The sequence below is a fragment of the Hordeum vulgare genome, chromosome 5H (genome assembly GCF_904849725.1).
Source record: "Hordeum vulgare subsp. vulgare chromosome 5H, MorexV3_pseudomolecules_assembly, whole genome shotgun sequence".
NCBI lineage: Eukaryota > Viridiplantae > Streptophyta > Magnoliopsida > Poales > Poaceae > Hordeum > Hordeum vulgare.
Window position 1 is genome coordinate 506631870 of NC_058522.1, and position 18062 is coordinate 506649931.

Below are 18062 nucleotides of genomic sequence, written 5' to 3' on the forward strand. Positions count from 1 at the left end.
CGCACGTGTCAAGTGAATCAAAGTCAAGTGACTCCAAAAGTCCATCAGCATGGAGTTTCTTCATGCACTTTACACCAATATGACCTAAGCGGCAGTGCCACAAAAATATGGCGCTATCATTGTTAACTCTAACTCTTTTGGTCTCAATGTTATGTATATGCGTATCGCTATCAAGATTCAATATGAACAATCCTCTCACATTGGGTGCATGACCATAAAAGATGTTACTCATAGAAATAGAACAACCATTATTCTCTGACTTAAAAGAGTAACTGTCTCGCAATAAACAAGATCCAGATATAATGTTCATGCTCAACGCAGGCACTAAATAACAATGATTTAAGTTCATCACTAATCCTGATGGTAACTGAAGTGAAACTGTGCGGACGGCGATTGCATCAACCTTGGAACCATTTCCTACGCGCATCGTCACTTCTTCTATTCTGCAGTTCCTGTTTCGTGTTGCAAATATGAGCAACAGAACCGGTATCGAATACCGAGGCACTACTACGAGAGCCGGTTAAGTACACATCAATAACATGTATATCAAATATACCTGATTTTTCTTTGGCCGCCTTCTTATCCGCCAGATACTTGGGGCAATTGCGCTTCCAGTGACCCATACCCTTGCAATAGTAACACTCCGTTTCAGGCTTAGGTCCAGCTTTGGGTTTCTTCGTCGGATTGGCAACAGGCTTGCCGCTCTTCTTCGAATTACCCTTCTTGCCTTTGTCGTTTCTCTTGAAACTAGTGGTCTTCTTCACCATCAACATTTGATGCTCTTTACGGAGTTCAGACTCTGCGACTTTCAGCATCGGAAACAACTCGCCGGGAGACTTGTTCATCCCTTGCATGTTGTAGTTCAACACAAAGCCTTTATAGCTTGGTGGCAGTGATTGAAGGATTCTGTCAGTGATAGCCTCTTGCGGGAGTTCAATCCCCAGCTCAGCTAGACGGTTTGAGTACCCAGACATTTTGAGCACATGTTCACTGACAGACGAGTTTTCCTCCATCTTGCAAGCATAGAATTTATCGGAGGTCTCATACCTCTCGATCCGAGCGTTCTTCTGCAAGATAAACTTCAACTCCTGGAACATCTCAAATGCTCCATGACGCTCAAAGCGACGTTGAAGTCCTGGTTCTAAGCCATACAAGACTGCACATTGAACTATTGAGTAGTCCTTCTTACGTGCTAACCAAGCGTTCTTAACATCCTGATCAGCCGTAGCGGGTGGTTCATCTCCTAGCGCAGCATTAAGGACATAATCCTTCTTCCCAGCTTGTAAGATTAGCTTAAGATTACGAGCCCAGTCTACAAAGTTGCTTCCATCATCTTTCAACTTAGCTTTCTCTAGGAACGTATTAAAATTCAGGATGACTGTAGCGTGAGCCATGATCTACAACACAAATATATTCAAAGTGGACTTAGACTATGTTCAAGATAATTAGAGTTTAACTTAATCAAATTATTCGCTAAACTCCCACTCAAAAGTACATCTCTCTAGTCATTTGAGTGGTTCATGATCCACTTACACTAGCTCAAGTCCGATCATCACGTGAGTTGAGTATAGTTTCAGTGGTAAGCATCCCTATGCTAATCATATCATCTATATGATTCATGATCGACCTTTCGGTCTCATGTGTTCCGAGGCCATGTCTGCACATGCTAGGCTCGTCAAGCTTAACCCGAGTGTTCCGCTGTGCGCAACTGTTTTGCACCCGTTGTATGTGAACGTTGAGTCTATCACACCCGATCATCACGTGGTGTCTCAAAACGACGAACTGTAGCAACGGTGCACAGTCGGGGAGAACACAATTTCGTCTTGAAATTTTAGTGAGAGATCACCTCATAATGCTACCGTCGTTCTAAGCAAAATAAGGTGCATAAAAGGATTAACATCACATGCAATTCATAAGTGACGTGATATGGCCATCATCACGTGCTTCTTGATCTCCATCACCAAAGCACCGGCACGATCTTCTTGTCACCGGCGCCACACCATGATCTCCATCAACGTGTTGCCATCGGGGTTGTCGTGCTACTCATGCTATTACTACTAAAGCTACATCCTAGCAAAAAAGTAAACGCATCTGCAAGCACAAACGTTAGTATAAAGACAACCCTATGGCTCCTGCCGGTTGCCGTACCATCGACGTGCAAGTCGATATTTACTATTACAACATGATCATCTCATACATCCAATATATCACATCACATCGTTGGCCATATCACATCACAAGCATACCGTGCAAAAACAAGTTAGACGTCCTCTAGTTTTGTTGTTGCATGTTTTACGTGGTGACCATGGGTATCTAGTAGGATCGCATCTTACTTACGCAAACACCACAACGGAGATATATGAGTTGATATTTAACCTCATCCAAGGACCTCCTCGGTCAAATCCGATTCAACTAAAGTTGGAGAAACCGACACTTGCCAGTCATCTTTGAGCAACGGGGTTACTCGTAGCGATGAAACCAGTCTCTCGTAAGCGTACGAGTAATGTCGGTCCAAGCTGCTTCAATCCAACAATACCGCGGAATCAAGAAAAGACTAAGGAGGGCAGCAAAATGCACATCACTGCCCACAAAAACTTTTGTGTTCTACTCGAGAAGACATCTACGCATGAACCTAGCTCATGATGCCACTGTTGTGGAACGTCGCATGGGAAACAAAAATTTTCCTACGGGCACGAAGACCTATCATGGTGATGTCCATCTACGAGAGGGGATAAGTGATCTACGTACCCTTGTAGATCGTACAGCACAAGCGTTAGTGAATGCGGTTGATGTAGTGGAACGTCCTCACGTCCCTCGATCCGCCCCGCGAACAATCGCGCGATCAGTCCCACGATCTAGTACCGAACGGACGGCAGCTCCGCGTTCAGCACACGTACAGCTCGACGATGATCTCGGCCTTCTTGATCCAGCAAGAGAGACGGAGAGGTAGAAGAGTTCTCCGGCAGCGTGACGGCGCTCCGGAGGTTGGTGATGACCTTGTCTCAGCAGGGCTCCGCCCGAGCTCCGCAGAAACGCGATCTAGAGGAAAAACCGTGGAGGTATGTGGTCGGGCTGCCGTGGAAAAGTCGTCTCAAATCAGCCCTAAAACCTCCGTATATATATGTGGGAGGGAGGGGACCTTGCCTTGGGGCTCTAGGAGCCTCAAGGGGGTCGGCCGAGTCCAAGGGGGAAGGCTCCCCCCCCAAACCGAGTTGGACTTGGTTTGGTGGGTGGGAGTCCTTCCTTCCCTTCCCACCTCCTCTTTTTTTTTCTTTTCTCTTTGATTTTCTTTCCTAGGCGCATAGGGCCCTTTTGGGCTGTCCCACCAGCCCACTAAGGGCTGGTGTGCCACCCTCAAGGCCTATGGGCTTCCCCGGGGTGGGTTGCCCCCCCCCCCCCCGGTGAACTCCCGGAACCCATTCGTCATTCCCGGTACATTCCCGGTAACTCCGAAAACCTTCCGGTAATCAAATGAGGTCATCCTATATATCAATCTTCGTTTCCGGACCATTCCGGAAACCCTCGTGACGTCCGTGATCTCATCCGAGACTCCAAACAACATTCGGTAACCAACCATATAACTCAAATACGCATAAAACAACGTCGAACCTTAAGTGTGCAGACCCTGCGGGTTCGAGAACTATGTAGACATGACCCGAGAGACTCCTCAGTCAATATCCAATAGCGGTACCTGGATGCCCATATTGGATCCTACATATTCTACGAAGATCTTATCGTTTGAACCTCAGTGCCAAGGATTTTTATAATCCCGTATGTCATTCCCTTTGTCCTTCGGTATGTTACTTGCCCGAGATTCGATCGTCAGTATTCGCATACCTATTTCAATCTCGTTCACCGGCAAGTCTCTTTACTCGTTCCGTAATACAAGATCCCGCAACTTTCACTAAGTCACATTGCTTGCAAGGCTTGTGTGTGATGTTGTATTACCGAGTGGGCCCCAAGATACCTCTCCGTCACACGGAGTGACAAATCCCAGTCTTGATCCATACTAACTCAACTAACACCTTCGGAGATACCTGTAGAGCATCTTTATAGTCACCCAGTTACGTTGCGACGTTTGATACACACAAAGAATTCCTCCGGTGTCAGTGAGTTATATGATCTCATGGTCATAGGAATAAATACTTGACACGCAGAAAACAGTAGCAACAAAATGACACGATCAACATGCTACGTCTATTAGTTTGGGTCTAGTCCATCACGTGATTCTCCTAATGACGTGATCCAGTTATCAAGCAACAACACTTTGTTCATAATCAGAAGACACTGACTATCTTTGGTCAACTGGCTAGCCAACTAGAGGCTTGCTAGGGACGGTGTTTTGTCTATGTATCCACACATGTAAATGAGTCTTCATTCAATACAATTATAGCATGGATAATAAACGATTATCTTGATACAGGAATTATAATAATAACTATATTTATTATTGCCTCTAGGGCATAATTCCAACAATTCCACCCTATCGTACGCCCTAATCATACCAAGCTTCACCGCACACAAAGGCTTCTTCCTTTTCCTCATCCGGACAACATGAACACATTGATAAGCAACCAACACGTTATCTATAATGAGACGTCCTGGAACAACGATACTTTGCTCCCCTGAGATAAGAATCGGAAGAATTCCTTTGAGTCTATTTGCATGGACTTTTGAAGCTATTTTATACAACACGTTACATAGACTAATCGGCCTAAAGTGGGGCAGAAGCTCCGGGGCACTTATCTTTGGAATCATAAAAATAGATGTGTCGTTAAAAGCTTCCGAAGCTGCAACCCCACTCAAAAAGTCCTTCACTACCCGACATACCTCGTCTTTAACCAGCGACCAGTGTCTCTGGTAGAACAAGGCGAACAAACTTTCTGGCCCCGACGCCTTCGTGGACCCCATCTGGAACAACGCAGACTGAATAACATCGTCAGTGATAGCAGTTGTGAGCCTCTAATTCATCTCCGGAGTTACCACTTGAGCTATATTTTGTAAAAGCCCATTGAACCCCGTGGAACCTTCTGATGTAAATGAACAAGTAAAATGACACATCCACTAGACTCACATCCACACAGATCCACAAAGCACATGAACAACAAAGGGAAACAAGGATACATGTCAAAGTTCATCCCAAATCCCATGGGGAGATGATGTTTTGAATTCAAGTTGGGTCCTCCCTCAAGAGGTGCCTTGATATCCACTAGGGATCTTCTCACATCAAGGCCTTGATCTCCATGGAAGAGGTAGTGGATAGGAGCAAAGCTCTACTAGATTCTAATACATCTTTGCTAACCCTAGCCAGAGGAAGGGGGAGGTCTATTTATAATCTAGCACAAAGTTGGGGTGAGAGAGGGAAGTTACATGGCCTCTTGGTCGTGGCTGCGCGCAGGTGCCGGATATCTGGGGTCAAGCCGGATGTCCGCCCGAGTGGTGGGTAACTCAACATCTCTTCTGGACTCCTCATGCCGAAATTGCAGGGAGGTGCCGGATGTTCGGCCTGTCGTGGGGCACCGGATGTCCGCAGGTCGACCGGATGTCCGGCCGCTATAGAGTTGATTGGCGCTTGTTGTCCTTTGGTCTTCCTTTGTTTGGTTCTGCCGGATATCCCGGCTTCGGCCAAAAGTCCAGTCGCGGTAGCTTCGTGGCGACTTCACTTGATGTACTTCTTGATTTGCATCCATGGTGAACCTCCTTTTCTCTGAACTCCTCCATTGTCATCTCCTTGACACCTAAGCACACATAGCGTCCTTGTCTTAGGTAGTAGTCTCGCTTGAAAGGAAAGAGGAAACACTTCGAATCGAGTTCATCTTATGTCCAATGGTACATGCTTGAGCTCTCATCGTAGGTACACTTGAAGCTTGGGGAGTAGTTATGGTGTACATGTGGATGACTGTAGGATGCTTCGCATGAGAGGCTTCACGACATGCAATTTCTCTTGAGTGTAGCGACATCGAGGATTCCAGAAATAACAAGAGAGGAGCTCCCTAAGTAATTTCCTTGGTGGTTTTGACAAACAACAAGCACGATATGTGTCAAATTAGGGATGCCAACATCAACATGAATCTTACCATATCCCAATGGTGGCACGCTAGGTCGGATCCTTCTCGTGGGTTCGATTAGTGCCGTGGTCATGAGCCAACTCCTCCACGATGGTCGTTGTAAGATATCCAACTAGGGAATGAACCGGCCTATGAACACATGGCTTGCATGAGGACTCTCAAATATAAGAGGAAAACAAATGTGATACGCTCACGTGCAATTTGTCAAAGTTGCACGGGCAAGCGCAAGAGCTTTTTTTCGCCAATAGCGAGACGTTAGGTTGTGTCGCAATAGGCGAGCGCGAGTGGGCCAAGTGTTTTATTGCAATTTTCTCGCTTCCTGTAGGCTTGCTTTAGGTTTGGTTTTCTCCCACATTCTTTTCCTTTTTTGACCAATGTTTAATTTATTTTTTATAACTTTTGTTTTCACTATTTTTTTTGTTGGTTTTCACTAGTTTTTTCTTTCTTTTCTTCTTTCTTTATTTTCTTCTGTTTGAAATTTTTGTTTGTTATGATTTACGTTATCTTTTGTCTTTACTGATTTATTTTGGTTTTTCTAGGTTATAACTACTTTTTTACTTTTCTTTTTTTCTTCTACGTTTATCTTTGTTTATCTTACTCCGCTTTTATTATTTTCGTTTTCTTTGTTTATTTTTCTATATCACCCTTTTTAACCCAATTTATTGTATTTTTTGGATGCGTTTTTCTACATGGTTTCATAGCTTTTTAGAATTTTATTTGAATGTTTCTTGTTCATCAGTTTAGTTTATGTTTTTCATCATTTACTTTGTTTCTTTGTTGGTTTTCGTCTTTTTCCTTGTTTTTCATCATTTTTTAAGGTGGGAACATTTTTTTAAAAGTTGCGCTTTTTTTTGCATAAACATTACGATTTTTTTTTAAACATGATTTTTTTTATACTTGAACAATTAAAAAATGCAAACATATGTTGATTTTATGTTCTGATATTCGATCATTGTTAAGAAGCATCTACATTTATTACAATTTTGAACAATTTTTATAGTAAAATGAACTTGAAAACCCAACAACCATATTAGTACGTGAACATTTTTTGAATTTATGACTAAAATTTCAAAATCATAACTCTTTTTAATTTTGACATTTTTTAAAAGAGCAACATTTTTTAATTTACGAACATTTTTCTGAAAAATAAAAAAGAGAAGAAACATAACACGTTCTCCAACAATTTTCGTAATCCGAATTTAGAAAAAAGACAAACATTTTTTTTGCAAAACCTAAAAGTTTCCTAAAACGTGAACAATTGGTATAAAATTGAACATTTGCTGACATTGTGATTTTTTTGGAAACTCAGAATTTTTTCGGGAATTGGTGAACATTTTCTGAGGTACGAACATTTTTTCTGAAATTACGAACAAAAAGTTGAAATGAGAACATACTTTGAAATTTATGTAGATTTTCGGAAATATGAAAATTTAATGAAATTTAACAGATTTTGATAAAATAGAACATTTTTTGAAATTCTTGAACAATTTATGAAAACATGAACATAACCATATTTGAAAACAATTATTATTTTTGAAATTATGGATCATTTTTTAAGATACGAGCTTTTTTTGAAATTGTAAGAAAAATATAAAACAAATAATATTTTGAAATACCTGAAATACTTCATGAAACATGAACATTTTTTATTTTTTAACAAAATTTGTAAATGATAACATTTTCTAAATTTTTTGATTTTTTGAAAACATTGGGGGGAAATTGTAGAAACAAGAATATGTTATAAAATACAGTAACAAATAAATATTTGAAATTTTCAAACAAAATAAAAAAGGAAAAGGAAAAAACAAAAGAGAAAAGAAAAGAAATGAAAACAGACAAAATAAAATATGAAAATTGAAAATAAAAAATACAGAAAAAAAGGAAAAGAAAAAGTGGAAATAGAAAAACCGGTTCAGGAACCTCATAAAAGGTTCCCAAATCCAGAAAAGGCCCGCAGGAAACCACCTAGAATATTTCCAAAACCGTAATCATTCAAATGCTTGAACTGGCCGGACTATTCGAACGGTCGTAGATTTGTCCCTGTGCCTCGCCCCGACTACCTGCTGCTACAAGCGGCAAATAATAATTGCCCCGGTTTCTTACCATTGTAGGAAAATTGTGGACCGAGCTATCCTGCCCATCGTTTGAGAGTAGTAGAACCGAAACCATGCCTAAAAAAAAAGAGTAGAACCAAAGCCAGAGCCGAAACCATGCCCTAAAAAAAACCGAGTGGACGAAAGAACGATGGGACCAAACCTGAACCTGATCCATCATGTATCTGGAGTTCTTCCGGACAGCGGAACCCCTCAAAAAAAGAGTAGAACCGAAACCATGCCCTCAAAAAAAAAAAAAAAAGAGTGAACAAAAGAACGACGGTGACCAAAAATGAACCTGATCCATGTAACTGTAGTTCTTCCGAACCGCGGAGGGGAAAGGGAACGACAGTTCGGCTTTGCGTCCCCGAATAGCCATGTTGTCGAAGTTTGTTTTGGCACTCCCAAGAACTTGCAAAAAATTGGGTTCTTGTGTGTGTGGTGGCAGGTCTGCCACCAGGACGCGAAAGGGACCGACAGTTGGGCTTGCATTGTATTGCATCCCCGAATAGCCAATTTTGTCGATGTTTGTTTTGGCACTCCCAAGAAGATGCAAAAAAAAAAAGAGTTTGGGTTCTTGTGTGCGGTGGCACGTCTGCCGCCAGGCCCAGGCCAAGCACGCTCGGAGACAGATCCATCGTCCGTCCATCCACCACAGGCATGACAGGACAGGGGTCGACATTGTTTTGGCGTCGCTGTTGGCCAGACAAACAGACCGCGACCGCTCCCGTGTGTACGGGGGGGACTGAGCACCGAGCGCTCGATGGATGATGCTGACGGCCGGCACCGTCGCCGTCGCCGGCTCCCGTCGCTGTGGAGCGGAGCAGGGACGGGCCTGCCTCCCCGAATGTAGGAGCGGCAGAGCGGTCACAGTTGCTTAACCCGACAATTCTTAACAAAAAAAGAAGCTATTTAACATGACAGCGCCCGCGTTCTGCTACAGATAGTGAGACACACTACCAGCTGGGTTCAGACTCCAGGAGTTGGGTGCAGAATTGCCGATCAGGCATCGGATCTTACCAGCGTTCCGTGAAGATAGATTACACTACGCATACAGATTAACGCCGTACCCACCACACGTCTATACCAATAAACCATGAGGCGCGCGTCTACGTGCTATTCGTCGGTGTCGCGAGTTTTTGGGACTGAAACCCGGTGTTTTGGTGTTGTCTGAAACTTTCGACAGACATCACAGGACAGCAAGGCAAAGACAGTGGACTACTCACTACAGTGGCATTTGTTCTCCATGCCGGCCTGCTCAGATCTGCCGCGTCAGTGGGAGTGGGCCAGACCACCGTCCTGGTTCCAAGGCAAGATCACGAATGCAAAACGAGAAAGGCTTGCTTGCTTTTCACGGGTGACCGCTTTGAGGAGCCAATGCGCAGCGGCCTGATCACCGGCCGGGGCAGAAGAATACTTTCTGTCTAATTTGTTTTCATATACTTTTTCAGCGCCACTCTAATTTTCGGGGCCAAACACAAGAGGATCCACCATGCCCGCTCCCGACCCGCCCCAACCCATCGCCCACTGGCCCATACCGACGGCGTTCGCTCCGGCGCCGCCGGCCACCTCCCAACCCCCTCCCCCGTCTACCCTACTCGTCGGCCTCGCCCTCCCGCCCTGCGCTGCTATGGGGGTTCAAATCCTGGTGGCACAATATATCGGCTCAGTCTTTCGAAGATGATCATAAAAACATGACTTGTATGTACTCCCTCCGTTCCTAAATACGTATAAGACATTTTAGAGATTGTACTATAAACTACATACGGATGTACATAGACATATTTTAAAGTATATATTTACTCATTTTGTTCCGTATATAGTCTTCTAGTGAAATACCTAAAAGGTTTTATATTTTGGAACGGAGGGAGTATGTATTTATAGAAATGAATGTATGCATGTGTATATGAACGTTTGCAAATCAAAAAGCTGAGATCAATGAAGAGAATTAGCAGGTAACAAACCTCCCGGTAGGGCTTCTGTCAAAAAAAAAAAAAAAACTCCCGGTAGGGCCGTAGGTATCGCAACTATAAATCCCCTTCTCCTTTGATAGCTCGAACCCCACAAACCCCCAAGTGAAGGAGCCATTTTCCCAGCCATGCAAGAAACACTCACCATGTTGCTTCCATTGACGCTCCTCCTCGTCGCAATGGTTGTCCGCTTGTACACGGTCACGTCGGCTATTGCACGGACGCTCTTGCGGCGAAATGTCGTCGTAAGCGACCTCGTCACCGCGCACCGCCTTCTCGTCCGTGGCAGCTCCGGGGGCGCCTTCTCCAACCGTCCGCCCTCCGCCCTGGCGAGCCTCCTCTCGCGCGGCCGCTACGAGAACCTGAACTCGGCGCCCTACGGCCCGTTCTGGCGCGCCATGCGCCGCAACCTCACCTCGGGTGTCCTCCACCCGATGCGGCTCCACCGCTACGCGGTCGCACGCAGCCAGGCGCTCCGTGGCCTCGTCGCGGACCTCTGCCAGCAGTGCGGTTCCAGCCCCGACGGCCTAGTCCTCGCGGCGGAGAGCATCCGCTCCACCTTGTTCGGCCTGCTCGTGGCCATGTGCTTCGGCAACGGCGTCCACGCGGGACTCGTCCGCGTCATGGTGCACGCCCAGAACGAGATCGTCCAGCTCGCTCCACATACGTCCATCTTGATGAAGCTCCCAGGCGCGGTGGCCAAGATAATCTACCGCCAGCGGTGGAGCAGGCTAGTCACTCTGCGGCGGCAGCAGGAGGAGACGTACCTGCCGCTCATCGATGCCCGTCGTGTACGGCATCGGCACTCCGGCATTGGCGAGCCACCGGCGTACGTGGACACGCTCATCGACCTCCGGGTCCCGGACGAGCATGGCCACGTCTCCTCCGTTGACATGCGAAGGCGGAAGAGAAGGCTCACGGACGGGGAACTTGTGGGCCTGTGCTCCGAGTTCGTTGGTGCCGGAACGGATACCGTAGCCGCGGAGCTGCAGTGGATCATGGCGAACCTGGTGAAGCGTCCTGACATGCAGGATGCCATCAGGAGAGAGATCGACGCCGCTGTGGACGCGGACGCCCAGGAGGTCAGCGAGGAGGCCGTCGGGAAGCTGGAGTACCTGAATGCCATCGTCATGGAGTCGCTACGGCTGCATCCCCCAGTGTCTGCGGTGTCTAGGCAGGTATAGACAAGGAAAATTGCAGTGAACTGAATTAGTCAATCGAGCTCACGTATTGTTTATTTGTTGTATTTTGTTTTGCACTAACACATCCCTGTTTCTGTTGACAAGGTGAAGGAAGGAGACGACGTCGTCGTTCATGGCCGCCGTGTGCCGCCGGGCACGGTGGTGGCCTTCCCGCCGAACAGACTCGCGCGTGACGGGAAGGTGTGGGCTGACCCGGATGAGTTCAAGCCAGAGCGGTTCTTAGACAGCGATGGTGGGAAAAGCATGAGCCTGTTGGCGGCTGCCGGGAGCGCAGGGGAGATGAGGATGATGCCGTTCGGTGCCGGCCGGCGGATGTGCCCCGGCATGCGCCTTGCCATCCTGCACCTCGGCTACTTCACGGCCAATCTGGTGAGGGAGTTCGAGTGGAGGGAGGCCGAGGGGGAGCTCGCCGTCGATCTCCAGCCGCACTTCGGGTTCTTCACTGTCATGAAGCGGCCGCTGCGTGCTCACCTTGTAAGGTGCTTCGCCGAGGGGAGGCAAAACAGAAATGTTCATTATCAAAGTTAACTGTTTGTGAAAAGACACAAAAATGCTAAAATTAGGGCCCCTCTTCACTCACTAATCATGTCCTCTGATTTTCAGGATGGGCGCTGCTTCATCCTAAACTAATTAAAACATCTCACCTAAGCTTAGTCCGTAATCGTTTTGTAAACTCCCTGTATTTGTAACATTGCTCAAATAATGTCCATACAGTGGATCTCTTGAGAGGTCACTTGTCCCTGATGCTTGACTTCACGGAAAAATAGTCGGGGAATAGATCCACGGATTAACCATGAGCCAAGCACCTCAACGTGTAAGTTCAATCTCCATATATAAAAAAAGGAGTAAAATGCACTACAGGTGCTTCAACTTGCGACCTGAGCTCGCTTTGTTCACTCGCTTCGAAATACGGTCATTGCAGTCACTTTGTACTGTTCACGTAAGCCATTTGGTACGCCACACGTTTGACCAGTCCACGAAAGCCACGTAGGCATGTGAGCGTTAGGTGTCGTTTGTGTGAAAGTAAAACGAGAGATAAAGAAACAAATAATGGAACAATTACTTTCATTGATGAATTTGAGGGTATATATACCTTGGTACAAAGGCGGTTACAAAGAGGCAGTTGCTACAAGTAGCAACCGACATAGCAGGGATTAACCCTTTAATTAAACTAATTAATTTATTCCTAACACTCCCCCTAATCAATGCTTGTCTTGGATATATATTATCTTGATAAAGACTCCTTTTTGTATGTGCCTTTGAGAATGTTCATCATCTTCGTGAAAGCCTTTATATAATATTGAAAGTCTTCCCAAAAACCCTCTAGGAAAAATATGAGGAGAATAGAGTAGATATGTTGCTAAAACTCCTTTAAACCTAGCGGGAAAAATAAGGAGAAAATGATGCAACATATGATGATTATTGTCTCTTGATAACTCATATGAGAAAAACTTTTGAAGAAGGAGAAAACTCATCAATAAGTTTAGAGAACAATTAATATGTCTTGAGTACTTCCTTTAAAAAAACCCGATAGGGAAAATAGAAAGTATGACATATGATCTTAGAGAAGATATTGCCTCACTAAAAACCATTATGAGAAACTTTGAGAGAAAACTCATAAGGAAAAAGAGTGCAATCATACATGCCACTGAAAACTCCTTTAAAACCCAGTGGGAAAAATACAAGGAGAAAATGATATGGCATATAAAGACACTTGTGTTTATATTATCTCGCTAAAAACCTTTTATGAGAAACCATTATGGAAAAACTCATCAAGGGAAAAAGAGTACAATATATGCAATCTGATGATTGTTAATAGGTTATAGTTTGGAAGATTACTCCCCCTGAACTTTGCAAATATGAAGGATGTCTCATACCATTACCTTGACACAAACATGAGATTGTGTATAATTTGTTGGATTATAACAATATTTGGTTTGCAAATTATTTCCTCAATTTTCTATAATCCGTGAGGATAAGTAATTTCCGAGCAATGTGATTTATGATATTGCTCTTTATATAACCTATAGGTATTGAGTAACACAAGTGGAAGTATCTTGATAAATCAAGTTATGTGATCCTCATGAATCTCAACCACATGATTTTGAATGTGGTTAATCATTCTTCTAAGTTATTCATATTTTGCAATGCCTTTAGATAAAGCAATTATGTGTTAGAATGATAATTGGAAATAACCATTAAAATCCATTTATATGACTTCCATGTGAAGGCTATTCCAACAAATTCAGTCATTGATATGGCATCATTGGGATAAAATAAAAAGGCAATATCATTACATCATATCATGGTCATATCTTCTATTTCCTCATGAAAATTTCCAAGATTTACTGTAATCTTCAGATATAAGATGATAGTACTTATATCAACCATATACCTTTTGTTGGGGGTTGCACTCCGAATAAAGATAGCAAATATAGTGTTAGGCCTGACGTAGTTTGCAAGTATATGAGTGCTTTGACATTAGTGAAATATAGAACTTCATGTCCTAGTATCACTTCATTGTCACCCCTAGGTATGAATGGATTTGTACCTTATCAAAGGTAGTATGACCATACATGTCTTTTGTTGTTATGATATATCCACACTGAACTTCTCGTATATGTTTTGGATATATGTAGACTGATGCGTATTCTTGATAGAATGCTCAAGTTGTAAGCTTAAGCTAAATTTGGTTGAATCCAAAATTTCCGTCTTGAGATGATTTTATGTATGTTTAGGTCTTGTAGAGACATTGATGATGAAATCATCGATATACACTGAGGTGATATAAGGAATTCAAATTTGGTATTCCTTTGTTAACACATAAACAATCATCATTGAGTAATCCTTCGGAAGAAGAAAATCATTTAGTCGGTAGTACCATATGATTTCCGACTATTTTGAGTCATAGAGTGACTTCTGAAATTTTACACAAATATGTTGCGATTTATTTTGGATTTGGAATTGTAAGCCCATCAGGGACTTCATTATAAATTTCCAAAACGAGTAACTCATATGAGTATGTAGTTACTGCATCCATTAACTGCATGGATAATATTATTTGTACTGCCAATGATATTTATTATCGAAACTGAATTTCACTCATACCAAGAGTGTATGTTATGTCATAATTTGAGGTCGGGTCTCTGCGTGAACCCTTTTTCTACAAGCCTCACTTTCTCACCACCTCATTGACTTTGTCTATGAATGATAAGTTTTTAGTATTCCATATGGAAGATACTTATGAGGAGTAGGTATTACTGTGGTAAATACCACTCTTTGATGAGCGAGTGCTATTCTTCATTACTTGCTTCCTTTTATGTGAACCAATATGAGTGCAAGAGGCGCTCTACCATGGATTTTGGTTCATGGCCCAAAATGTTTTAGCAATTTTTAGAAGAAATGCATGTCGACAAATGTAGTCTTTATTTTATATGATTCTGGTGGAATCGATGAAATTTGTGGAAATATATTTATTCCTTTTAACTCTATGTGATTTCCTACAACAATGGAGTCAAGGTGTTTCGATGTCCCGACACCAAAATAGTTGTGCACATTTACGTCGGGTTTTGGATGATGAGCATCCGGTGAGGTGTCTTTCAACATGATGTTGAATTACATTTACTGGTTGAGGATTTGATTTCCTCTGTTTCCGCGGAAGCATATGCGAGATTATATCTCGTGTGGTCAGATTTCTCCCCCTATTGCTCTTATTTGGGGACAAGAGCGGTTTATCAGGTACCTCCACTCTTTTTGACACTTTACTGCAGGAATATAAAATTGAGTGACACCTTTGTCATCAGTAAACGTATGTGACAGATTTGCAATGAGTTGCAAATATGTGATTCTAAACTTCTAGTTCAGATTCTTTGAGTACGTGGATATAAGGACTGAATATAAATAACATTTCTAATTTATTTCTGGGCATTCTTTGTGGTACTAATCTCCCCCTAATGACGGAAGTGTCCTTATTGCTGATGCAATCAGTATACGGGCTATGAATAATTTTGGTTGACGGATAAATTGTTATTCCTCACATAGATCCCTAATTTCTGTGAGAGCCCATTGATGTATGCTGGAGTGGTGATATTGGTATTTAACCAGATTGTCGTAGATAGGAAATACTTTGTTGGTTTCCACGTATTTACTACAAGGGGAAAGTAGTATGATATGCAGTCGGTATGATTTAGATCATACTTACGGTGTGTAAGGCCGTATGTGTCCAGCAAGAGGCTCGTAAATTACAACTCTATAAGATTGGTCATGTAATTAATTTCATTAACTTTGATAAGAGATTTAACTAAACCATTTTGGGTATGTACATAAAGTATTATATATAATCAGATATTTCTTGTGAAATGAGTTCAACAAAGTTGACCATTCGAATGGATTTATCCCTTGTTTAGGATAATTTGCTCTTACTTTCAAAAGTTGAGCAATTGATTTAGTAAGATCATTCATGGTTGTGTGTGACAAGAGACACACTTGAAATCATTTTATAAATGTTTCTATGAGTACCATGAAGTATCTCAATAATCCCACATAATGGTTAAGTAATCCACATATATCTTCTGAATGTGTTCAAGGAAGAATGAGTTGGCTCATTTAGAATTGTAAGGTGAGAGTTCCTAAAATTAATTTCCCCTATGACACATGTTGTGCACATACAATCTGATGATTTGGGAATTATTGCAACTTGTTAAGTTGTGACCAATAGAATTGTCAATAATTTTCTAATCAACCCCAAACCAGGATTGTAAGGCTTAAAGCCAAATATTTGGTAAGATTTAGAAAATTATTTTTACGCAACAAAACTGAGTATGAATTGATTCATACATTCAAAAATTATCAAATATAATGTCCAAGCAATAGGATATTGGACATCGCACTACATGTAGTAGTACAAGTATAGGCTAACGATATTTTGGGAATAATCAGGATATTGCATGAGGTCTCCCATATTTTCTGAAAAATTAGTTACGTGAACATATCATAGGCAAAAAAGAATTTATCATTCTTTTATTGCACTATATTTTTGGTTCTCCTTCTGATGAAGATTTGAGAACATCATTTTACCAGAATATTTTCTGGTTGTATGTTTGTAAATTTTCAAATTTATCCCATTGAATTTATCAGCCTTTTAAATAAATTTGTGATGTGGTTTCACCATAGATTTGAGGGTTTGGTAGTCATATGTACGATATTTATATAACCACACATTTGACAAACTTGAGTGTTGTCGTTGTGATTGTTTGAAAATGATATATTCCCTATTAAGAGGTAATTTTGTCTTTGGTTGTCTTTAGCCTCCACTTTACTTTGAATTCCTCATGGTTCTATTTTGTGACCACTCACTTGCTACTCAATACTAGCAAATATTTGAAATAATGGTATAGCACCCATTGGGTGAATATGATGATTTTAAGAAATAATATGTTTCTTTACCATGAAAATGGTAATGCCATCATAAGAGGATGTAAAGTGTATATTATGGGCTTTTCAATCGGATTCAAATATGAAAAATATTTGATCACAAAAATCTCAACTTAAAATTGATTTTATAACTACCAAGATTGTAAGTTGCGATAGACTTGAGGCTTTGAAAGTTATTGGGTGATCATTCCAAATGTGCTCATGGCAGCATGTTTCTCTTAAGGGAAATATTCAGGGTGAATAAATATTCGTCCATTATGTACTTAGTTTGAGAACTAAGTGAAGTTGGTGACATACGGAATACATATGAACATACTTAGCTATTAAGAGAATAGCCATGACACATATTCCAAAAGTGGAGTTATAGTGGCCACAAATGCCGCATGTAGATATAATGGCTGATGCCATGAATCATCTTACAATAAATACTCCAACCAAATCATGCATTTACTGTATTTGGAAATGTCAAACATGCGTTACTTACAAATGCTAATGCATTTATTTAATTTACTTCTAGGAGTATGGGGCATCTATGAATAAATGATTTGTTTGACAACAATCATGGCCAAGGTGATCCTTGGTGACCCTGGGTGTATCCTTCAATACAACACATGTGATAAAATCATTACTAATGTTTTGGTTGTCATTCTCGAGGAAGTGTGTGATTTTAGAATCATTGCCAATACGTATAGATTTTGCCTGTTTAACATTGGTTAGTCACTATGAAAGTATCATCATAATGTCATGTTGACATTGCAGAAGTCCTTGGGAACACTTGCTATAAATTATAGTATCCACCTTGATGGACGACTAACATTATAATTCGAAATAGTGGCATAGGCTCGACGGTCATGTATGTTACCAATGTAATTGAAGATAATCAAAAGTAAATGCAAATATTTACGTAGTTCCCTATGACATATTCATGCAAAATGAGGCTTGATTAGTTGATATTAGCACAAAAATACCATTGCATATAACAAGTGTGCAAAACAATATTTACTATGAGAGTAAATCATTTAGTGAACAACAATGAATGCTTATGAGGAGCAAATTTTAGTACGGCTGATACTTTATAGCCATATGTGTAGACCTCAATTTATATAGGATAACACTTTGAAGATAATCACCAATAAGGTGTAGATCTCGCAGTAATAGAAAACATAGTCTGACTATTGTCAGTAGATGTTCATAATTCTATTACCTTATGTTATGCTATTTTTAAGAAAATCACTTTGAAGGTAGTCATCTGTCAGAATGACATAATGTAGACCTTGCAGTAATAGTGGATAATCT

At 41.9% G+C, this 18062-nt stretch overlaps 1 protein-coding gene across 1 annotated transcript; it reads left to right on the forward strand.

Moving 5' to 3' along the window:
* The first annotated feature begins 10248 nt into the window (after positions 1-10248).
* On the forward strand, positions 10249-12207 carry LOC123398548 (cytochrome P450 89A2-like). Its single transcript, XM_045093008.1, has 2 exons — positions 10249-11309; positions 11418-12207. Exons 1-2 carry the CDS (start codon positions 10260-10262, stop codon positions 11859-11861), a joined length of 1494 nt encoding a protein of 497 aa, XP_044948943.1. The 5' UTR covers positions 10249-10259; the 3' UTR covers positions 11862-12207.
* The last annotated feature ends 5855 nt before the right edge of the window (positions 12208-18062 follow it).

What these genes read in the sequence shown, in the direction of transcription:
- LOC123398548 (XM_045093008.1), top strand. Translation starts at nt 10,260, where the DNA reads ATGCAAGAAACACTCACCATGTTGCTTCCATTGACGCTCCTCCTCGTC. An exon ending in TGTCTGCGGTGTCTAGGCAG is followed by an intron (nt 11,310 to 11,417) that starts GTATAGACAAGG and finishes TCTGTTGACAAG; the next exon opens with GTGAAGGAAGGAGACGACGT.